Below are 24882 nucleotides of genomic sequence, written 5' to 3'. Positions count from 1 at the left end.
GAGGGAAATCGAGGCATGAAGTGCAAAGCTCACTGTCTTCTGCGTCCTATTCTATGGATCTGATGGGGTTGTTAAAAGGGATGGGTGGGATCATGTTCTCTGTCACACGCACAAACACGGCATCTTCAAAAACATTTTCTGATTTCATTTTTCTCATTTCATCTTGGTAACTTCATGAAGAAGATAACGTAGGAATTCTGTTTTAAAAGCCAGTCAGAGGTGTTTGAGGTTATGCTGTGGTTACTAACAAACAGTGTCAGGGGAGGGCTTGACCATTGTCAGAGGCAGATTTGTATAATACATCCTCAAATTAAAATCTTAAAAGTGTCACAGTGTCCAGCTCTGGAACAAATATCTTCAGACCCCCTTTTGTACTCAGTATTATTCTATCCAGAATCTACAAGTGTCTCCTTACTGTGCCGTATTTGTTAAGAAGGGAGCCAGCTTAGGATGTTTGTCTGTGTCCCCACCCCACCCCCATCCGGCTACATTCTTTTCTTCTTTCTAATTTCAAAAACTGGGTTGGAAGCAGCTTGGTGTTGTTCCATCCATCAGAAACACTTCCTAAAACACAGGGTGACTTAGTCATCGTAGACATGTCTCTCATGGTTGACTTTCAGTCCTTTCTGTCCTCAGGGCTCATTGGCCAAGAAAACCAACAGGAAGAAGCATAGGCAGCTGGCAGCTGGCTCCCTGCCCTGGATTTATAGTGTGCAGAAAGAAGCCATGGCTGGGCCACGAGCCCTTGCCTTTCACCCCTTGGCCCCTCCAGCAGGATGCACAAGCACCTGTGACTTGCCCATTGCGTGGATTTTTTTCATAATAATTTTTTCTTTCTAGATCAGCTTACTTATCACCAACATATTCCTGACAATATCCACCCTGCAGCTAGTATATTGACACACATTTGGATTTGATTGTTAGCTTTCAAAAAGTTCACTACTAGGAAAGTAAACCTAAGGTGTATGGCCAAACATTTATGCAAATACATGAAATACAAACACAAAGCATTTTTATATTGTATATAGTCTATGAGGTTTTGTTTTGTTTGGATTGGTTGGTTGCTAGTCTGTTATCTGGGAGTTTGCTTGGGATTTGTTCTGACAAGGGATCACCACGTAGCACAGGATAGCTTCACACTCTTGTGAGGACAGATCCTTCTATCTCATTTTTGCAAGTGAAGGCAACCGTGCCCTGTGCTTGCTTCTCTGCTTTTTTTTGAGACAGTCTAGCTTTGTAGCCTAGGTTGGCCTCACTGGGATCCTCGTGCCTCAGCCTCAGTGCTAGGATTGTGGGTTCACACTGCCATGTTCAGTCTTGTCCACAGTGTTTTAAATCTGTCACTGTCCTCCACTATAAGGATGAATAATTGAAAACTTACAACGTGTTCTCTTCTCTAAATAGTCGGGTATACTTTGACCAGAGTTTATTTCAAACTGTGGCCATATTCTAAAACCGGAGATTCCCCACTACAGAGCTGGTAATGCTCAGCTACTCTTTTCAAGTGCAGTGATTAAAAAGACATTAAAAAAGCCCCACATCCCATAATAGGAAGTGGGGGTGCCAACTTACAAATGAGAGTTCTAGTGTAAAACTAAGGCTTATACAAAGGAATTCTGTGTGGCTTGGAGAAAGACTAAACCTCCTCTTACAAGCTGCCAGGGAAGCTTCCAGACCAGGTGATAGCAGCAAAGACCTTGACGGATGAGGCGGTTGGTAGCAGCTGCGAGGATGCTGAGCGTAGCAGCAGGGCAGGGCAAGTGCAGCCTGTCTGGTTCTCACGGAGCTAAGTGGTTCAGAATGGCTCACATACAAAAAAGACGAAAGCTCGCTCACACGGAGCCCTGAAGACTCTCCGAGCCTCAGGAAGAACCTAGCAGCTGGCCACCACTGATGGGGTGCGGCCGACAAGCATGGTGACTGATCACGTGGGCAACTTGGAAAAATCACTTTAACAGTGCTCTAGACAGTTAGTGGAAAGAGGCAAAGCTGCATCAAGGGAGACAATTAGGAAAGAGTTAAACGGAAGGAGGTGAAAGGTGAGAAGCTGAGCTTGGGCCATGCTGGCAGCAGGATCAGACAGGTGATAGGTTCCTGAGAGGTAGTAGGGTGTGATGCTGGATTGGGGTCAAGGACAGAAGAAATTGAGAATATTTGTACAGAGATTCTGACTTGTGGGTTGAGAACTGTAACTGATAGGGTGATAGATTTTTCTGAAAGAGTATCCAGATGATGATGGAGAGGCTGCCACTGCCTAAATCAATGCCTGGAATGCAAGCAGATCCACTTAGAGAAGCGTAGACTCTGCCTCTAGTGGTTACTAACCTCTACATAGAGGGTGCGAGGCCTGGAGAAGGGATTTGCCCAGACATCTGCCTTTAGTTTGGGTTTTGTTTTGGTTTGTGGATCATTTGTTAGTTTGAGATAGGGCATCATCTATCCCATGCTGTTCTCAGATTCAGTATGTACCTGAGGATACCCTTGAAGGTCGGATCCTGTTGTCTCCAGCTCTTGAGTGCTGGATGACAAATGTGGGTCACCACACCAGGTTTACGTTCAGTGTCATAGTTTGCAGTAACTCATGATGGATTCTGACCACAGACACCAGAATGTATAGAAAAGTTCTGCTGGAGACCGCCATTCAAGGACAAGAGAGAAGTTGAAGGCAATAGGTAAAGTAAAAACTGGAAAAGCATTGCTTCACATGGAAAATCAGAGTGGATGAGAAATGCTAGGATTCACAGAAAAACAAAACAGAATGAGGCTTTAAACCATGCTGCTGTATAAGTTATATAACCAATGGAATTGAAATATTGGCACCAGAAGTATTCATATATGTTCTAGATTAGAATTGAGGTAGATATTGGAGCGGTTACTATGCGTTTCTCACTGCTATGCTAAATGCTCCAGGAGATAACCTAGTGCGTAAGCCAGATTCTTGCCTTCCAAGCCTTACTCTTTTGCCACTTACAAAAAGCTGTACCAGTACAGAGGTTCAGTGAATGTGTGAACAAATTGCACACACAATTCTCATGAGGGAAAACAGAAGACTGATTATCCAGTGAGATCAAGACTGATACTGAGATCAGATTCTAGATGAACCCTGAGAAACAGAGCAGGATAGAGACTGAGTGACGCAGATGAAGCAGTAGTGGAGCTGATGCAAACAGTGGCCACACTAACACACAGGAGCTAGGGCTGTGCTTCAAAACTAGGAAGGGACTGCTCCTGAAAGAGCCAGTAATCGATCGGGAGGTCATGCTGATTGGAATAGGGACCGGACTATTAGCTGCTTATACTGAGAAAGCATTTATTCACTTACAACAAACAGATGGTGTGCATTCTGGTTTATCATTTCTATTTTCATTTTCTATTATTCATTTCTATTTCTATTCTAAAATGATCCAATAAGAATGAAAAAACATGGTGAAGGTAGAATTGAAGTCTTCAATAAAAATAGAAATAATAATACTAGAGAATTTAAAATATTTTGTGTGTTTTTATACTAAGAATTGAACCAAGACCACATATATGATATACAAGCATCTTCTCCTGAGCTGTGTTTGCAGGCTGGAGATATAGCTTAGCTGACCTGGAACTTGTGATCCCCACTCCCCATCTCGCCCCCCCACACACACACACTGATCCTTTTCCGCAATCACTTCCTCCATGTACCACCACAACTGGCTTTATGTATCCATGTACCTAACATAGATAAACTGAGTCTGTGAAACTAGATGAATTTATATTTTCCACTACCGATTCAAGGTCCATAATAAAGATTATTTGTGGTCATTTGGAGATGGATTGCAGATGGGCAAATGTCTTGCCTTTAAAAAAATGGATAAAGGTTATGTGTCCCAACATCTATCACTGGAAGTTTCTGGAGATGTTATGAAATAGATATTATCTGAACACTCAGGAAAGAACACAGTGAGTCCAAGACAGTGGAATAGACTCTGTAGGGAACATGTCCTGCCTGGTTACGGTAGCTTCCTTGACAGGATTATGAAAGGAAATGGTGATAGTTACATGTGTCTGAATCTCAACAACTGGTTGTTTGTTATATGTCTATAGAAAAGATGAATTGGACACACACATACATACACACACACACAGAGAGAGAGAGAGAGAGAGAGACAGACAGACAGACAGACAGACAGAGACAGACTCTGATGCTGTCAGAGCAATTGCTAGTGACAAAGCATTGTCTATCCTGCTCCCTTCTTCAGTGGTTTTTCATAAGTAACTGGAATAGAGGAGTGACAAAATGAATACTGCCAGCTAAACTAAAGGCTATGAATGTTTGAAATGTAGATATATGGACTGCATATTCAGTATCAGTCAGTGCCTTTTTGTGTATGCCAAAAGTCATGGACTATCATAATTGACAAAAAACATCTAGATCAAAGAAAGCTCTGTTCCCTACACACTGCTAAGCAGGTCACTTCTCAAGCATGTTTGGTTCTGGACCCTCTAGTTAATAAAAGAGTTGAATATGTATAGCTTATAGAAGACATGTAAGAGAGGAATTAAACTGCAATGTACCACTATCTTTAGAGATAGATTTACCCTGAGACTTGGTAGCCCAGAGTCTCGAATTAAGACGAGTGACTAGAATTCACAAGGAGACAATATTTTAAAGAAACTTTAATATTCTAAAATTATACTTTTAATTAAGCTTCTGTAAGTCACATTGCTAATAGATGGCAGAAGTAAAACAAAAGCCTATTTCTAGACTCAACCTCAAGCCTTGTTTGTGCCTTGAACTTATAGAAAGGGCTCTTCTTCAAAGGAGGTGAATCGAGTAAGTGCCCTTTCACTTCTTAAATAACCACCTATTGTAAAGGCTTCTCACTGTCCTCAGCATGGACATGTGTACAGGTGGTGAGATCTCACTGTCCTCGGCATGGACATGTGTACAGTTGGTGAGATCTCACTGTCCTTGGTATGGACATGTGTACAATTGGTGAGATCTCACTGTCCTCAGCATGGACATGTGTACAGTTGGTGAGATCTCACTGTCCTCAGCATGAACATGTGTACAGTTGCTGAGATCTCACTGTCCTCGGCATGAACATGTGTACAGTTGCTGAGATCTCACTGTCCTCGGCATGAACATGTGTACAGTTGGTGAGATCTCACTGTCCTCAGCATGAACATGTGTACAGGTGGTGAGATCTCACTGTCCTCAGCATGGACATGTATAGAGTTGGTGAGATCTCACTGTCCTCGGCATGGACGTGTGTACAGTTGGTGAGATCTCACTGTCCTTGGTATGGACATGTGTACAATTGGTGAGATCTCACTGTCCTCAGCATGGACATGTGTACAGTTGGTGAGATCTCACTGTCCTTGGCATGGATATGTGTACAATTGGTGAGATCTCACTGTCCTCAGCATGGACATGTGTACAATTGGTGAGATCTCACTGTCCTCAGCATGGACATGTGTACAGTCGGTGAGATCTCACTGTCCTCGGCATGGACGTATGTACAGTTGGTGAGATCTCACTGTCCTCAGCATGAACATGTATACAGTTGCTGAGATATCACTGTCCTCGGCATGGACGTGTGTACAGTTGGTGAGATCTCACTGTCCTCAGCATGAACATGTGTACAGTTGGTGAGATCTCACTGTCCTTGGTATGAACATGTGTACAGGTGGTGAGATCTCACTGTCCTCAGCATGAACATGTGTACAGTTGGTGAGATCTCACTGTCCTCGGCATGGACATGTGTACAGTTGGTGAGATCTCACTGTCCTCAGCATGAACATGTGTACAGTTGGTGAGATCTCACTGTCCTCGGTATGGACATGTGTACAGTTGGTGAGATCTCACTGGCCTCGGCATGGACATGTATAGAGTTGGTGAGATCTCACTGTCCTCGGCATGAACATGTGTACAGTTGGTGAGATCTCACTGTCCTTGGCATGGATATGTGTACAATTGGTGAGATCTCACTGTCCTCAGCATGGACATGTGTACAGTTGGTGAGATCTCACTGTCCTCGGCATGGACATGTGTACAGTTGGTGAGATCTCACTGTCCTCGGCATGAACATGTGTACAGTTGATGAGATCTCACTGTCCTCAGCATGGACGTGTGTACAGTTGGTGAGATCTCACTGTCCTCAGCATGGACATGTGTACAGTCGGTGAGATCTCACTGTCCTTGGTATGGACATGTGCACAGTTGATGAGATCTCACTGTCCTCGGCATGGACGTGTGTACAGTTGGTGAGATCTCACTGTCCTCGGCATGGACATGTGTACAGTTGCTGAGATCTCACTGTCCTCGGCATGGACATGTGTACAGTTGGTGAGATCTCACTGTCCTTGGCATGGACATGTGTACAGTTGGTGAGATCTCACTGTCCTCAGCATGGACATGTGTACAGTTGGTGAGATCTCACTGTCCTCGGCATGGACATGTGTACAGTTGGTGAGATCTCACTGTCCTTGGCATGGACATGTGTACAGTTGGTGAGATCTCACTGTCCTCAGCATGGACATGTGTACAGTTGGTGAGATCTCACTGTCCTCAACATGGACATGTATAGAGTTGCTAAGACTGAGAACGTCACCTATACGGTTCCTCAAGGAACTGGCTTAAGATCCTCAAATTCTTAATACATAGTAACTTAGCATCTCTAACTTATAGACTTCTAATTTAAAAAAAAAAAGATGACTGTTAGCAGGTAGAGAGATAGCTCTATGGTTAAGAGCACTTGCTGCTCTTCTAGAATTCCTGGCTTCGATTCCCAGCACCCCATAATGATAACTGAAATCCCAGGGGATATGACACCCTTTCTGGCCTGTACTGGTACCAGCCACATACATGGTACACAAACATACACGGAGGAAATGTACCTGTGCACATAAAATAAATTTAAAAATATATTGCTTGCAATTCTCAAAGAATTATTAAAAATATTTTTTTATAAAACCATGGTCTGTTTGCCCTAGATAGAAAAATAAGAAACCAGATTCTTTTTTATATGAAATTTTTTTATTATTTTATTTTAATTTTTTATTGATATATTTTTATTTACATTTCAAATGATTTCCCCTTTTCTGAGTCCCCACTCCCCACAAGTCTCATAAGCCTTCTTCCCTCCCCCTGTTCCTCCATCTACCCCTTCCCGCTTCCCTGTTCTGGAATTCCCCTATACTCTTGCACTGAGTCTTTCCAGAACCAGGGGCCACTCCTCCATTCTTTTTGGACATCATTTAATATGTGGATTATGTCTGGGGTATTCAAAGTTTCTAGGCTAACATCCACTTATCAATGAGTGCATACCATGATTGATCTTTTGAGACTGGGTTGCCTCACTTAGTATGATGTTCTCCAGCTCCATCCATTTGTCTACGAATTTCATGAATTCATTGTTTCTAATGGCTGAATAGTACTCCATTGTGTAAATATACCACATTTTTTGTATCCATTCTTCCGCTGAAGGACACCTGGGTTCTTTCCAGCTTCTGGCTACTAGAAATAGGGCTGCTATGAACATAGTGGAGCATGTGTCCTTATTGCATGCTGAAGAATCCTCTGGGTATATGCCCAGGAGTGGTATAACAGGGTCCTCAGGAAGTGTCATGCCCAGTTTTCTGAGGAACCACCAGACTGATTTCCAAAGTGGTTGCACCATCTTGCAATCCCACCAGCAGTGGAGGAGTGTTCCTCTTTCTCCACATCCTTGCCAACACCAGCTGTCTCCTGAGTTCTTGACCTTAGCCATTCTGACTGGTGTGAGGTGAAATCTCAGGGTTGTTTTGATTTGCATTTCCCTAATGATTAATGATGTTGAACATTTCTTAAGGTGTTTCTCAGCCCTCCGAAATTCTTCATGTGAAAATTCTTTGTTTAGCTCCATACCCCACTTTTTAATGGGGTTATTTAAGAAACCAGAATATTAAGTTGTAGTGTTAAGGTCTTGTTTTGATGGACATGTCTTACAGATGTGGATGCATGAAGCATGGATCTAAAACAAAAGCAAAGTCACAGAAGGCTTGCACCTACTCAGTAAGCCATTTTAGATCTCACAGCAGGCGCATGGAGGAAGATGCTAGGGTTCCTCACCCTCAGAGTTCATTTCCTCCCCATTTTCCAATAGAAGACAGGAAAGAACGGAGACCTAACTCCACAGTCAGAGGGCAGCAAGGTTGAGCTTTCTCAGACACAGCTGAGGAACGTGGGTCTGGCTGGGTTATCAGCAAAGCTGCAGACTAATGTGGGGCTTGTGAGTAAGCACACAAAGGGGCTGGACCATGGCAGGCTGAGGAAGGGAGCAGAGGGGGAGAAGCAGGGCTATCAAGTGGGAAATCAATCGCAGAAGCAACTTACTTAGTGGAAACGGCTCCAAGTCTACACTGCCTCCCAGGGCCTGCTTCCTCTCCCACTCTATGATTGGTGCTTCTAAGCAGTGAGCCAGTGCTCAGTGTGCTAAGTATATAATTTGCAGGGTACCACTCTGAGATGGCTGATGTTTCTAGGAAATAAAAAATGGCTTGAGATGTCTCAGAATTCCTAGTCCATTATACTGTATTATTATATTAAGACTTTTCTGAAAACTTCTGTCCACAGTAAGAATCAAATTTTCTATTGAAACTTTTATATTGAAAATGAATGCACATGTATACAGACACACATACAGGTACACATGCATATTTAACCTATATATACTTAGGCACATACCTGCATGAGAAACCAAAGTATATATAAAAGTGCATATATATAATGCACTTCTATATTTTCTATTTGATTTCTACTTAGATTTCTTAAAATGTTGATACAAGCAGTAACACATGTTCTCTAATGCTGTCCAACCACAATTTGAGGGATATTGTGCTAAACTGCCAAGCTTTTAAAAACCACTGTGAGAGTAGCCTGATATATTAGATATAAAAGACCCTAAGTCTAGTGTAGTGATGCTCAGTCAGAGCCATTTTATTCTCAGGGGACATTTCTTTTTTGGGGTGGGAGGTTGGATTTGGTTTTTTCGAGACAGGGTTTCTCTGTGTAGCCCTGGCTGTTCTGGAACTCACTCTGTAGACCAGGCTGGCCTTGAACTCAGAAATCTGCCTGCCTCTCCCTCCCAGATGGCTGGGGCTACAGGCATGCGCCACCACTGCCCGGTAGCCCAACACTTCTTAATGTACAGAATAATTCCTCACAGTGAAGAATTAGCAGTCAGACCATCAGGAAGTATTATGGTTGAAAACCTTGCTTCAAGGGTCACAATGTGAGTTTCCAGTTTTAATCTACTGTAGGTCTGTTTCAAATGGTAGAAAATGTCCATAAATAGAAGAGCAGGTCATTAAAGGTCAGCTCTAACCTGATCATCTTTTTCTTTGAACCAGTAGATAATTAAGAGATCTGTTATTTTCATTCATTTACAATGCACTGGGAATTTTTGTTAGACCATTACTATTGCACATATTTTCTATTTCATGACTTCACAGTCATCTCTCGTGTTTAAGCCACGTCAGTCCAGAGCCTTTCTCACTAAGCCTGCAGCTCTCAGACAAGAAAAGAGAGGCTGCTCAACCACCTCCATTAGACATGGGCTCCCATCTCTCTCTCTCTCTCTCTCTCTCTCTCTCTCTCTCTCTCTCTCTCTCTCTCTCTCTCTCTCTCTCTCGACTAGATTCTGCTGTTTGGATGTGAAGTGACCTTCTAGTCACCTTGAAGTGCCATCCTAAGCCCTGGTATTAAACTGTCTCTGTTTTAGGCCCTGCTCCATTTCTCTATTTGTAGCTATTTCAGACCAGGTTCTCCTGAGCACGGAGTAGCATGCATTCCTCTATTACTGCGAGCTCTAATTTTCACATCCTCCTTTTAATACCTGGTGTAGCAGAAGGCCCTCCAGTATCCCAGATGTCCCAGTGCAATCTATTTGCCCTTTTTTGTTATTGTTGCTTTGTTTTGTTTTGAATTGGGGTCATGGCACTTACTATCTTGGAGTCTCCAATAAGGCTTCCATTCAGAGGTGGCTTGACAGACTAAGCTTCTGAGTGACAGTTGGGGTTGAAGCGATAAAGGTGGAGTGACAGAAAAAGACCTCTCGAAATCAAATATCAGACCTGGAATAGTGATGGCAAATAAAACCTGCTGGAGGCTATTCTCTACCGTTTATTTCAGTGTGTTTACTTCATGTGTCTTGTGTTACATAAACAATGGTGTTTGTGTTAATAAATGACACAGCAGAAGAGACTTCTGATAACCTGTGAAGAGATGTGTGTGTTTATAGCCACCTTGAAACTTTAGATTCAGGTTAGGCAAAGGGTAAGTGAGCTGGTTATGGTGTAACACTCCCATAATCCCAGCATCACAGGGTAAAGGTAGGAAGATGACAGGTTCAAAGCCAGTCTGGGTTACATGAGGCTAGAAACTACTGCTGCACAGCAGTCCATCCCTTTCCTTGAAAGGAACTGTAGCAATACAGATATCTTTTTAACATGTCCATTCTGGTGTTAGGAATAGAATAAGACAGGACTAGAAAGGTGGCTCAAGAGTCAAGAGAATGTAATGTCTTACAGAGGACCAAGGTAGGTGGCTCACAGCCTCCTGTAACTCTAACAACCTCCAGTCACTCTAGGTCTAGTGGAGCTAAAGTCTTCTTATATCCCTGTATGCCAACATCCGTTTACATGCACACAGCACACATAATAAATAATAAAATATGTTTTAAAGAAGTAAATTTTAAAAGACTAGGATAATATATGGAATAGAGAAATGACGTGAACTCATAAGGAAGGGTCACAGGGTCTTACTCTCTTGAATACTCCCTCATGTTTGTCTTCTCCATGGTAGGTAGCTCAATTTCTGAGTGAGTTTAGTAGGATTCAGAAGTTAAAGTTCAATAGAGAAATGGAAGAGTGGAGCTGGAGAGATGGTTCGGTGGTTAAGAGCATCAGCAGATCTTATGAGGACCTGGGTTGAATTCCCTTGGCTAGGACCAGGGAGTGAGACAGGGCTTGGAAAAGCAGGACTACAGGAAAAACGGGGACAAGAGGAAAACCCTGGGAAGACAGGTGTTTAAGTCACATGTGACCTATGAGATCCACTCTAGAACCTCCTCCCTTTGTAGACCTGAATTCTTCTGTTTCTGCCAGTTTGCCACAGACTAGCTTCAGACATTCCTGGGGCTGACTTCGGGGCCTTCGTCTGATCAGCCCTGTGCTCTAACCTTGCCTCGCATCCCAGAGACTGGGCTTCACTGGCTTGGAGTTTCCAGGCCTCACTGGCAGTTCCACTGCTTCACCTCACATTTAACTTACCCACTCAGCCGCACCACCATGAGCTGAATTTTACCTTTTTGGACTTTGATTCTTCTTCCCTACATTCCTAGGACTTGAAGAATTGTAGTCAGACTTGTATACATTCAGGCTGTGGTACTTACTAAAAGTTGTTTACACCCCACATCTGTGCATGAAGATGCTAAATTCATGTGGAAGAAAACAAAGAGGACATCCTTGCCACAAAGAAATGTGAGGTCCTATCCTCATTGGATAAATTAATACAGACTCAAACATAGCCAACTCCTGTCCTCTGAGACATGCCCAGAAGATGCCCGAGGTACCCAGGTGCTCTCTTGTGTGAGGAAAGGTTACATGGATGCAGTGGTTGCTTGGAAGAGTTTGAATTCTTGTATTAGTAGGCCCAGAAGACAGAAATAGGAGAAATCTTCCTCTTGTCATGCCTATGTGAGCACAAGGCTGAGCTAAACTTCATCCTAGCTCCTGTGTCTTGTGCTAAGATTCTCCGGTCTCCCCGAAGTTAGCCAGGCTGTGCCCATTCCGTCCTGTCTTAGATGAGAGCTAGCATGTGGGCTTCACCTTAGTCAAAAGTACAAATGTGCATGTGGCTTTCAGTGAAGGGGGGTCCTGAACCACCTTATCCCCTACAGAGAACCTGATCAGGTCACGGCAGCCACCTCCCTCGGCTGCCGCTCTTCTATAAACAGGAACAGGAATTCTTCTTGCCACTAGATCCCTCTTGTCAGGAGCTTAGGAGCGCTGAATGAAAAGCCCTGTGGAAAGGAGCTGTGGCCCTAATAATAACAGACGCGGGCCTGTTGGCTATTCTGGGCAGGAGCGGCTTTGTGCCGCTCTTGATCTCTATCGAGGCTCGCCATTCTTGCCCTGCTGTTACCTTTGGACTTCCTATTCTTAGCATGGGTTGTGAGCCCTGGGCTTGGGGGATTGCAGCCCCCAGGACTGGAATGCCCAGCTTGAGTGGAATGCAGACAGTCTGACAGAATGGAGGTTAAATAAAGTTTGCCCTGTCAGCCCCTCTTCTCTTGGATGGATGACAAATAATTTGGATATAAGAGCAATGGCATGAGCTACCATGGAGTATGGTCTCTACAACCCTCTGGACAGAAGTAAAGCAGCTGGTGGTCCGCCCATGACCGGCATAGCCATGCCAGTCGGCAGGGAGATATGTACTAAGGAGGCCTCAACAGTGACTATATGTCACTATGAAAAAAATACACACTTGAAAAGAATAATGTTGACACACCTTCTAAATTTTTAACTGAGCTCCACAATTGCCTTATCTGTTCCTTAGAGTTACTGATTTGTGTTTGAAATCAAAACAAAGGGGAAATCTTCATAACTTGAAAACAGATGTCAATCATCAAACATATTTGAGCCACAACCTACTTTGGGGAAGTTTTCAAGTAGTCTAAGACATAGAACTCTGGTAGTACTAGCAGTCTAGTTAAAAAACAAAGCTATAAACACATGGTAAAGGAATTCATATTCCAAAGGGAAATATTAGCTACATATCTTTCCAAGCACCAAGTGCCAAAAGAGGCATCAGGAGGAGCGCTCTTATGGCTGGGCCTCGAGGGAGATTTCATGCACCTGTGCTCAGATGCAGAGAAGAGAGGCTAGAAGCAATGTGTGGGTATAGAGCATCCTGAAGACAAGTCAGTGGCTTGCAGGTCCCCTTGTATACCAGAATGCTAAGGAAAACAAGGGAGTGTGTGAAAATGACCACAGCCTTAACTCCTGGCCTGGGTCTACAAGTTACTGAGGCCACAGTGGTTTTCACTAGAGCAGAGATAAAGTTGGGTGCAGCCCTGCTCCAACATGAGGACACTTTAGCATCTTCTCTGCAGTCCTAGTATAGTATTATCACAGTTGCTTATCTTGAAATGATGTGATCCCAGTGTTGAGCTGGCTTGACTTCCATTCTGGAGGTTCATGCTGGCACTGTCTGTCTATCAGTGTAAGAAAAATACAGTGAAGACGATAAAGCTTGTAAACAGTGGAAGTCCCCTGCTTCACCCTTCTTGAGGCTGGGTGAGGGTCCAGCCACTGACAGACTCAGTCATATTCTGATTCACAGACTATCTCCTGTCTATGTCCTTACATGGTAAGGGTGAAGTGCCTAGAGGTTTGTGTCTTTTTAGAAAGGGTACTATATTCACATTCAAAAGGGCTGTGGCCCATGCCCTAATTACCTCAAGACCATGCTCACGAATGTTGTCCTCTCACTGTTGAGATTTTAAAATATGAGTCTGAGAAAAAAGGTAGACATACAGCCCATCACCTTGAAAAGGCTGGGTTTCCTGAGCTTTTTTTTTTCTCTTCTACCACAGGTGGCTAGAAGTCCAAGTGGCTAATCTAACATGTCCCCAGCGCTGGGCACAGTACCTCCGTCTTCTTCGGGAATCTATCTGGCCTGGTGGAGTGCTGCCCAAGTTTCCACGGCCTGGACGGACTCAGGCACAGAAAGCAGCTACTGAGAGGCAGGCTTTGCAGAGCTTGATGGGTCTCCTTCCAGGTAATGGGACCAAGTGAGACAGTGACCATGGGAATGTGCGCTCTTCCTCCAGCCTGCCCTGCCACCACTGCCTGACATCCTTCCCCATCTCCAGAAGGGCACTCAAAGTCCAACTGAGCATGTCTCCAACTGATGGAAAGGTGTTCTTGGCTGCCATTCTTCTATCCCTCACTCAAGTGATAGCAAGGAGTGGAAGGGTCACTTTGGCTATAGACAGTAAGGGACAGTCCTGCACACAAGGGTTTAAAACTTCAGGGCAGTTCCAAAAACGCTGTTACTGCAGCAGTAGATATCAGCACCATTACTACCACATGAAGATGTTGAGTTCTCTGCTAACATGGTGTTTGGGGACCAGAGAAGAACATGATGTCTCCTACAGAGCTCACACTTGATGAGCTATGTCCGTAGCAACAGTAAACACAGCCTGATTCTTGTATTGTTTTTCAAGGTCAGAGAAGGTAATTTGTTGCCTGTGGCTGTTGTAATGGGAAGAGTAATGAACTCAGCCCTGGACAATCAGCTTGAGTTAACTTTTTCCAACCTAAACAGTGACATGGAAAACACCCCTGCACCTTTGTGGCAGATTGTAAAGCCCTTTTGAGGCTCATTCTTAGTTACACACTCAAGATTTTCATGGCTTTCCTCTGTCCTATGGGGTTTCTGGCTGTGTAGCTTAGGGATATGCCAGAAGTAGCCAGTCTGTGAGATGGCAAAAGTTCTGGAAGATGTTCTTTGATTCTAAGGCTGAATCACAACTGTCTTGTTTGTTTGTTTGTTTGTTTGCTTGTTTGTTTCAGACTTTTTAGTAGAAATCCTGGGGGTGAACAAGTGTCGGCTGAGCTGGAGTCTAGTCTTGGAATCCTTCCAGCAGCCTCTCATCAACAGGTAGGCTGGCACATGCATGCCTAACAAGCATAGGTCACGCTTGGGTAGCAAGGCTGGTAATCACAATGCCCATTATCAGAACAGGACTGCACTTGGCATGCAAAGGCTCCAATATCCAGATTCTGATACACTCAGTGAAGGCCATGCTGCCAGCTTTGGAGCAGATTCATGGTAGTAAGCAGCTGTAGGACTAGCCGCTGTTTGTGCTTGGAAGAACTCAGTGTAGACCCAGCATGAGCTACTAAAACTGCCCTGTTAACTTCCAGGCAAGAATATCCCTTGTATCTAAATGTCATAAAATGCCATACTTTCTATACAGTTACATTAGCACTTAAGCACTGTGCTGAAGAAGTTCCTAGAATCTGCAAGTTCTTATTGCAGGAATCTACCCTGGCCTTTGCTGTCAGGTTACCTGATGACTTTCAGCATGGGTTTCCAGGCTCACAGCAAAGCTGGGGTTAGTATTGAGATCAGGAATTGTCATTGTTTAATGAACAATAAATGGGATAGTAAGAGCAGAATCATATAAAGGGATTAGAACCTAGGAATTCTCAGAAATGATAGCTTCCATCTCTAAGGATGAAGGCTTTGGGTAAGTGTCAAGTGCCCTTGCTTCTGCCCTCCCAAGCCTATGCCATAATCTAATCGCTTAGCTCTCAGTCCTCAAGGGTTCAGTTCATGGAGAGGAAATCTACAGGGATGCATCATTACAAGCAGAAGTCAGCTGTAATCTGACCTCACAACAGTTCTTCTCAAGTTCTACAGAGTATCCTGACATAACTGTAAAGAATGTCATTTCATACAGTCTGGTCACAAGTACTGTCCTTGATGCATTGAGCTATAGCTTTCAGTAGTACAATAAACACTGATTCATGCCACCTGCCTCACAGAATCTGCTGCTTCTGGTAACATTGAGGCCTCTTAGAGTTCTCTATAAGATGGAAGCTATAAGACATAGCTGTAAGGCAGGCCCTCTTCTCAATTGGTTGTTTTATGCATTTGTTTCAGACATTTGATTTACTGCCTCGGAGATGTTATCCTGGAGTTCCTGGATCTCAGTGCCTCTGTTGAAGAGTGTGTCCCACCCACCTCTGCCTCAGATTCCCCAAGCAGCCTCAAGAAGATGGCTGTTTCCACTTAGCTAGGACACGGTCTCCAAAGGCTTGTAAGAGAGCTGTTCAACTTCCAGAGACAGCTAAGATGCCTGTGCCCTCTGGAGCTAGGTTAGCGTAGCTGGTCTCAGGGGCTCAGTTCCCCTACCAGGTCTCCCTTAGTAGCACAGAACAGAGCTACATAGCCTATTTGCATGTGTATCTGTTTCCATAGTCCTTGGCATGTGGATTGCTGCAGGGAGGAGGTCTTGTTTCCTTGGGAACAGAAGCTGTAAAGCAGAGGCTATTCCTTTGCCTTCTTCTGACCATCATGGTTTGCCAACAGCATGGCCCTGCACTTTTGTGAACGTAATCCATGAATGTACAAGTGGTAGGTAATACAGGAGAAAAACTGTAGCCAGATTTCCTGGGTGGAGAAACAGTCTCCTAAGTTATTTTCCTACCCGGAAACTAAACATTCATTCAGGATCACCCCTCACCCTGCCTAGTTTCTGAACAATTCCAGAAGAAGAGGGAAGGAAAGTATGTCTCCAGGGATTTGCTCTTTGGCTATTTTCTGACACCGTGGACTTCTAAAGGATGTCAAGAATACTGCTTCCTGGGGTGGCTATACTTTTCCTGTCCAGAAGGCTTCAAAGCATGCTGTCAAACTTCTGGTAAATCCTCCCCACCCTTCACACCCTTTCCTGCGAGGGATTACACAGCAGATTTTAACTTTCCTCCCAGCCCCTACCCAAGAGCAAATGCATTTTGGATTTGTTACTTTCCTTCTGTCAACAGAATTGCATGGCAAGTTACATATTTGGTCTCAGTATTTCCAAAGAGAAGGGAAAGTACTTGTTCCATGGCTAAGGGTGTACAAAGAATAGAAATCAGAATAAGGGGGAATCCCTCCACAAGACTGGCAAGAATAATATAGCAAACTTGCAGGGTACAGATTTTACTTTCTGTTCCTTAAAGATTGACTTAGTCCTTAGGAGTCCAGCAATAAAAGCAGAGCACTCTGTGCCCACTGGAAAGATGGAGCAACTGAGAGCAGCTGTTAGAAGAAAAAGGAGTTGGAGGGAAAGTCACAAGGGAAGTGCTGCTGCCCAGGAAATGCATATGAGCAGCTGGCGTCCCCAGGGTACCATGGGAGACCATAGCCAACCCTCAGCTCAGTAGCGTCTGTGTAGCTCTAGCCTTGCTGCACTCAACTACGGGATCCACATGGAAGGGGGTCATGGAGAAAGAAAGCCTGGTGAGAATGGGGAAGGCATCAAGAGCCAGCATCAAGGTTTTCACAGACCCTGAAGGATGTGATGAGTACACAATTAAAGTTGTTCATAGAAAAAAAGTTGTGAAATTGTTACTCTCCTGTCCTGAGAGGCTCTGTACATTACACTCTAATGTAATGTACAGAGTGTACATGGTGACTGGGAGGCTCACCATGCTGTTCTTGCTTAAAAAGATAAGGCAGTGAAAGGAATAGTTTCATGGCCTTTTCTGGTCTTGAAGCCTGACTTGATGCCTCCAAAGTTCTTGAAGTATCCCCTCCCCTAGGCCCTCAGAGGCAAAGGTGATTCAACATGTTGCCCTCTGAGTGCCTGCTAAGGATATGATTTCAGGGGATACCTTAGAGCTGATCCTGTGGCTCCTTTGGTGAAGGCTATTTTATTCTGTATTGTAGAATGAGCAACACTGATTTCTGGAAGGCTTCTTCCCAACACCCACCTCTTCACATGGCCATAGCCACCTGTGTCCATTTGAATCGGCTGCCAGTCCTAGTGCACGTGTGCACAAACCCTGTCAATAACCCAACACGCCGTGAGTTCCTATGGCAATGAACTCTAAGGGATCTCTTCATGCCTGGAGCCCAGAGAACTTCCTTATATTTCATAGAAGAGGACCCACTTTTACTCCACCTGCCCTCAAAAGATAAGCAATCCTCAAGAGGGGAATAATATAACCAAGGATATGTCAAAATCCATCTGGCTTTGAAAAAGACCTGCTAAGTTTGGTAGCAGGTTCAGAGAACAAGATCACCAGCCTATGGGAGAGAGAGAGCCGCAGGAGTTGGGATGCTGCTCGAGACTGGAAGTGGAAAATCAGGAAGAACTGAGCCCGCACTTGGCCCACTTCATGTCTTTCCTGTTTGGCCTTTTTAAGACTTAGTTTACTCATTTAATTCAGACTAGTAATACCTGAAATGAGACCAACACCCATTCTATCTTGATTGCACACTTGTAAAAAGATGAGGGATGGGTGGAGACTGAGCTCTTTCTGGCAATTTCTAAATGCCATCCTTTCTGTTATTTATTGAAGTTCAAGAAAGCTGTATGTAATTATATAATTTTATGTAAATATATAGTAGACCACAATTTTTATTTTCAAGCTTCTGGATTAGATTTTGTAAAACCTAGAAGGAAAACACTCTCCTAAATCAGAGCATAGGAAATGTGAGAATTTAATACTAATGGAAGTTTCCCTGACTGCTATTTTGAAGTTTCTAGCATACAACATTATCTTTTGTTGTAAGGGTGTCATGGAGTTTTTTCCATAAACACTGTTGTATACCACATCTCTAGAACATTTCCATCATGTGTAACTTTATACTCAGGGAAGAGCAATCTCTCCTGTCCCCTGGAGGGTAGTGGTGGTGGACTTGATGGTCTCCATTCCACAGTCTGTGTATGCGCATCTATACACTACAAGTGAGTGGAGTTGATTAGTATGTGCCCTGTAACAGACTTACTTCACTTGGCATTGTGGCTTCTGGCTCATGTATGCTTCAGCACGTGGAAAGTTCTTTCTTAGACTCAACAATGTCTCTTGTGAATGCACTGCATTTTCTTCATCTATTTGTCCAGTGGTGGTGATCTAGGCTGCTTTCATTTTTTGGCTAGTATGAATGCAATGGAAAGGGGACTGTAAGTATTTCTGTTGATTCCTGCATTCAAGGCTTTTTTTTTAGATGAAAGTAAGATTGCTAGATTATTTAGTTGTTTTTTGAATATTTGAAGTACCTACACACTGGTCTGTGTAGCAGCTACATTTCTACCAAGAGTGTCTAGAGGTGTGTGTATACTCATACATTTAATAATGTCCCCCTCATGCATGTGAGGTGCCGCTCCACTGTGGTCTTCATCTGTAGAACTCAGATCTTCTTGAGTTCTCCAGCGCTTTTCTCAGTCCATTCCTTTCCAGAGACCAATCTTTCTTTGCTCTTAGCACCTAACAGCTGTTAGATCGTAGATGGGGTGGCAATGTAAACACAGTCCCTGGCTGTGTATTAGACTGTTCTAGACAGGAATGAAGGTGCTGGGAACATTGTGTTTTCTTCCATAAAGTCAGTGCACAGAAGTTAATGAGTCCCAGGGGCTCACTGATTCAACAACTCTGGGACCTCACAAGAGCTGTTTTGTTATTTGTTTGTCTGCTCTCCCATCTTAAACAGTTGAGGTCTGTCCTGAGACTCCTGACCCATGCTTACTATGTGCTTCCTGACACTGCATCCAGACCCACTGCCTGAAAGGATAGGACATCTCAAAGAATGAGGGATCCAGGAATCTTACTTATTACCCTGACCCTCAGTGACAGTCTGTGCACATTAAGAATGGTTGGCTTACAGAGGACTTTCCTCCCAAAGACATAGCATGTACTAAATGAAGCTCAGAGAGATAGGAGAAGGGTTTATCAAGAAAGCAGCAATTGATAGACATTGCCTCCCTTGGGAGTCATTCTACTCATAAGTCTCCATGGAAGTCCAAGAGCTGCCATTTGTTGAAATCATTGTTTGAAGTACTGCATATGTTATTTGCCTAAAAGTCAACACTGTGAGGTTAAGTTCTGCCATGTTCTATTTTATAGATGTGGAGCATGATACCTATGTTGACACATGACATATCAGTTACTTGCAAGAAAGTGACAGAGCCTAGATACAAATCTCATCAGTCCTCTCCACTGTACTAAGCTCCCTTTTTGTCTTACAAAGCAGGATCTAACCAGGTTCTCATTTTCTGAGGCCTCTCAAGCCTTATACAGTAGCCAGGAAGCTTCTGTAGAGGATCAGAAAGCAAAGGTTTCAGGCATTGTGACTGCATCCTAAGCTGTAACCACTCAATTCTTCCATGGTAGCATGAAAACAGCCACCAACAATTCATAACTAAGTGAACAGTGTTCCAGCAAAGTGTGAATTAACACCGGCAGCTGGCCAGACCTAACCCATGAGTGGTAGTTTGCAGATCCTGTCCAGTGCTTAGAAGAGTGCTTCTCAAACTGTGTGCTTGCAATTCACCTGGAATCTCGCTTCTTTTTTTAAAAAATGCAAATGCAAATCTTGAATTGGTAGTCTGGGATGGGACCCAGGAAAAGTACAAATGTCACGCTATGAGAAGTTGAGGATACACTTCCTGCCCCTTGACTGAGGAGGCAGGTGAGAGGCTCCCTTCTGAGACCCCAGTAGCACCTGTCATGTGTCCTTCCTACCACAGCAATGACTTTCCCCAGCTGAAGGCTAGTCTGTTCTGGATAGGAAAGGACGGGCACCAGGGAAGAGCCGGTCATTGGCAAAGAGGGGAGCTATGAGGCATTTGTAGTCGAAGGCCCAGCTGGACAAACTCTGCCCTAATTTGGCCTCTTCTGTTTCCTTTCCCACTGGAAATGCCAGAAATCACAGGATAGTCGTTCTTACTGCCTTTGTGGAAAAGAGAATGGAACCATTGAAGGGTGAAGTTCAGCTAGCAATCCTGTACCATTACAGAGGGGGAAAAGGGATTTCTCAGGAGAGCATCAAGAGGAGGCATTGTCTCAGGCGTCTTTCCACATCCTGAACCTTACCTGATCGTCCCCATTGCACAGACAGCACTGGCAGTTTGGTTTTGTTTTGTTTTGTTTTGTTTTTAACAGCACAGGTTGCTGGAGAGATGGCTCAATGATTGAGTACTATCCTGAAAAGAACCAGAGATCAGCTCCCAGCACCCATGTCAGGCAACTCCCAAACAGCCTGTAACTCTAGCACCAGAAAACTGAACATCACTTTTAGACTGCTGGCACCTACACTCAGACATGCACATTTTCCTGTACAGATAGCCACATAAACATATAATTTAAAAAATCCAAACCCAAAGGAAGTTCAAATACCATAAAAAAACAAACAAACAAAAAACAAATGAAACTGGTTAGGACCCATTCCTGCAGCAAGGTGGCAACAATGAATGAGCAGATTCTGCTCAGAAGTGGCAGAGACCCTGTGCACACCAAGACACCTGGCAGGTCCACAGAGCTGCTCCCGCTCTAACAGGCTTCTGGCCACCTCCCCAGCACTACTCACCTGACCAAAGGCCCATGGCAACTCTGCTTCTCTAGAAACAGAACAAGATTGAAGGAGGAGCAGGAGGGGAGGAGAAGGAAGGGAGGAAGAGGAGGAAGAGAACACTGTCTGATATCTCCTCACTAATGTGGCATTGGATTTCTCCAAATACTCCCTGTGTTCTGCCCTTACCTGCAGGCATGCCTATAGAAGTAAGTGTTAGAGGTTTTGAAATGTGAACAATTGGGGACTGCGAGGTGTAATAAATGGAGAAAGAGGAGGAACTGAATCGAGATCCAAATGTAAAGAACATGGCTTGCTTCTTGAGACAGGTCTCTATGTAGCCCAGGCTAATCTTGAGCTTACAATCCTTCCCCCTTTTTATTTCCAAAATGCTGTGATTATAAGTACCATGCCCAGCCAAAAACCATCTCCTTAAGTAATATCTACTTAACCCGAAGTAGTCCCTGTGGTCAACAATGTTTGTTTAGAAAATAGAAGCTAATTTTAGTATTAAAGTGTTACAGTGGTAGACAACCCACACTGGGGTGGTTGCTACTGGCTCCATTACTCTGTGTCTCCACTGCACTTGGGTGTTACATGCAAGGGAGAATTGGCTATGATTACCCCCAAAAACTTTAATTCATGATGGGGAATACCAAGCTCAGGCGTCTCTGAAAACAAATAAAGGGACTAATGTGTAACTGGAGAAATAACTCCAGGGTTAGGAGTGCTTGTTGCTCTTTCAGAAGACTGAATTCAGTTCGCAGTGCTCTGGTTGGCAGCTGACAACCACCTAACCACCTAGAACTATAGACCCAAGGGATCCAATGACCTCTTCTAGACTCTGAGATAACTGCACTCACACTCACACACACACACACACTCACTCACACACACACACACACACTCACTCACTCACACACACACACACACTCACTCACACACACACACACTCACTCACACACACACACACAGAGAGAGAGAGAGAGAGAGAGAGAGAGAGAGAGAGAGAGAGAGACGCATATACATAATTAAAGTAAAATGTTAAAAAGAGAGACTTTTTAACAGAAGCAATGACTTGCCTATGAGGGTTAACTGGGTTTGGAGACCCATACCAGTCCACTGACTCCCTTTGCTGTAACCCTTGCTGGGGAACCGCTCTGCACTCATGGCTACCAGAAAGATTAGCCTTGAAGCTGTTGCCACAGGAGAAATAGATCTTGCTTAGGGAAGGAAATCTCTTCTACAATTCACATCCTTTATTAGTGCCACTCCTGTGAACTCCGATTGCAGCAACATGAGAGCAGGCTAGTTCTTTTTCGTCTTCCCATGCTTGTGGTGAAACAACCTTCTATTATCCTGGGAAACAATTATTTCAAGCATGGAGAAAATATCTTTCATTAAGGCTTCCTGGGCCACTGGGAGGGCCACAAGTTTGTTTGACGGTGTGACTTATTCTGGGGAGCCAACTATTCTGGGGATGGTTGAGGCAGGGAGTTGGGTAAGAAAGCTTTACAGAAATCTTGAGGTTAGCATTCTGCCTGAACACTTTGTAGCCTCTGCTCTCTTTCCTTGAGCTTGTTTCCACTGGGGAGATTACCTGATTCCTGTGCACGCTCCATGTTGGCCTGTGGTTTCCCCTCCAGCTGTCAGGACCAGCTCATGTCCCACAGGATGTACTGTGTGACATATGAGTATTGTGTGGTCTTGCAGCCTAAGCTGTCCCTCTCCTTCTGCATTATTTACATTATCTCTGCAGTCAAGCCACATACACGTACTGTCTTCCATACAGTTATTTGAGGGCAGTGAGCTCAAGTGTCTCCTTGGTTCCCTATTGTATCCCTGTCTGTCAGTCTATATGTACATAGAAATATATCTATTGCATAGTTGGTACAAATAAATACTATTTACTTGCAGATTATGTTTATTTATCCTAAGATATAAACTATATGAATAACTCCAAAGAAGCAATTCTTAAGAGAACAGAGATAAGACACAGAAACAAGGGTGGGTGGCAAATTTGCATCGCAAAGACCTTATGTCCTCAATCACAGCAAATAACAAAGAACAGAAGTTGATTCTTGTGCTTTCTAAGCAAGAACCTGTACAAGTTTAGGATGTACTGTGTGACATGTAAGTATATTGGCCGCATAAAATCAAAAACTGTAGTCCAGGCTGACCTCAAAGTTATCAGTCTTCTTGCTTTTGCCTCCCAGAGCTGAGACTCCATGCATATGGTACTACCCTGCTCCACCCCACCAAACAAAACAAAACAAACAAACAAACAAACAACAAAAATGAGTGGGTACAGCCATGAAAATGTTTTTTTAAAGTCAGTGAATCACTGACCTCTCACTTGTATTTACAAGTTCACTGAGATCAGACAGTCCATGTCTACCTAACGAAAACATTGTGCGCACCTTCCCACACCTAATTATCTGGAAGGAAAGCTGCTACCAAGATGAGAAAATAAAGACAACCTACCTCTGCTTCCACTCACTGAGTTCCTTAATGTTTTCCTTGAGTCTCTTTAGATCCAAGTTTAAAGACCCGTTTCATACACCTTCTCAAACAGTATCTAAGCAATGTCTGTGATACCACACAGGAAACCCTTTGAAGTGGAAGTATTTCTTTTAAAGGAAGGAGACCACAAATTCCTTACACGTGGATGTTTGCTCTCTTCCGGGCTCTGTTCACTGCTGTAGCTATGGATCCAAACCCAGATCAAAATGAGACCACTGCCATACACTGAAAACTAAGGGACCCAAGCCATCTGGCCACCTGTGTAAGGTCTGGAAGGGACAAGGGCACCTGTTTCCGAGTCTGCCAAATCAGGTGGTCTGTAGCCCCCAGGCCACTGTAGGAAAGAGGAAAGAGCCAGTAGATGGATGAAGAAGAAAGTTCAGTCAATGAGAGAGTCAAGACAATATTGGTTTTCATAAAAGGAATCTAGACAGCTCAGTGCTTGGGTTCTGTGTTGCAGTACACTTGCGTAAAGCATTTGTCTGCTGTGGAATAATGCCTGTTCCTTGTTCCAGGGCACATTTGCACAGCACATGATGGGAAATCATATGGAGCCAAGGATGACTCCGTATCCACCCTTGGGGAAGGTTGGTCATTCTCCAGTGTAAACCTCCTTGGGATTAACCACTTATTCCAATGGAGAGCACTCGATAATTAATACCAGATCCGCCCCAGCCCACACTGAATGTCTTGCATATGGGTGAGAACCCATAATGTTTCCTCAGCCTATTTAGATGAGGTAGAATAATCTGCTCTTGTAACGTGTGAGAGGGGGTGTGTCCCTTGCAGAGATGCACCCATGTGTGGTGCCTATGCATTTATAGGGCAGATCAGAGGGCAATGATGCGCATGTGCCAAGCCAGCAGTGATGCCAGCGAGCTTTCTGCTCATTAGCAACAGAGCTGGATCCTTTGCTTTAGCATTCTGGAGACACTGAGGCAAAGGCTTGTGTTTCTACAACTCTATACTCTATAGCTTGAGGAATGGACGAATGAGCGGAGTTCTTTGTGGGGTTGGGATCTCTCTCTCTCTCTCTTTCTCTCTCTCTCTCTCTCTCTCTCTCTCTCTCTCTCTCTCTCTCTCTCTCGTGTGTGTGTGTGTGTGTGTGTGTGTGTGTGTACTTTTTCTGATTTAGTTCCTTTCGAAGTAGCCAGCCTTGAGCTGATGGTTCACTCTGCCTAATTCCTCTCTAGGTTAATTTTTAGAATCATGTTCTCTAAAACTAGGCACACAGAAACAGAGGAGTGAAATGTACAAGTTCTTCCTGT

The 24882-nt window shown here is 44.0% G+C and overlaps 1 protein-coding gene across 2 annotated transcripts in view; it reads left to right on the top strand.

Annotated features, from left to right (window-relative positions):
* Snx19 (sorting nexin 19) overlaps positions 1-23636 on the top strand; it is a 46682-nt gene extending 23046 nt beyond the window's left edge. Inside the window, exons 9-12 of one of the 2 annotated variants that reach the window (XR_007978876.1) lie at positions 13617-13801; positions 14599-14686; positions 15695-16454; positions 17468-23636. Coding sequence is in view for 1 of the 2 variants with exons in the window: in XM_052188772.1 (XP_052044732.1) it covers positions 13617-13801; positions 14599-14686; positions 15695-15827 (406 nt within the window). In the remaining variant the exon portion in view is untranslated. Of the gene's footprint in view, positions 1-13616; positions 13802-14598; positions 14687-15694; positions 16470-17467 lie in introns of those variants that run through there. The other variant, XM_052188772.1, reaches the window with a different exon arrangement.
* Positions 23637-24882: the final 1246 nt, after the last annotated feature.

This window comes from Apodemus sylvaticus, chromosome 7 (assembly GCF_947179515.1).
Source record: "Apodemus sylvaticus chromosome 7, mApoSyl1.1, whole genome shotgun sequence".
NCBI lineage: Eukaryota > Metazoa > Chordata > Mammalia > Rodentia > Muridae > Apodemus > Apodemus sylvaticus.
This window is presented reverse-complemented; position numbering and strand designations above follow the sequence as displayed.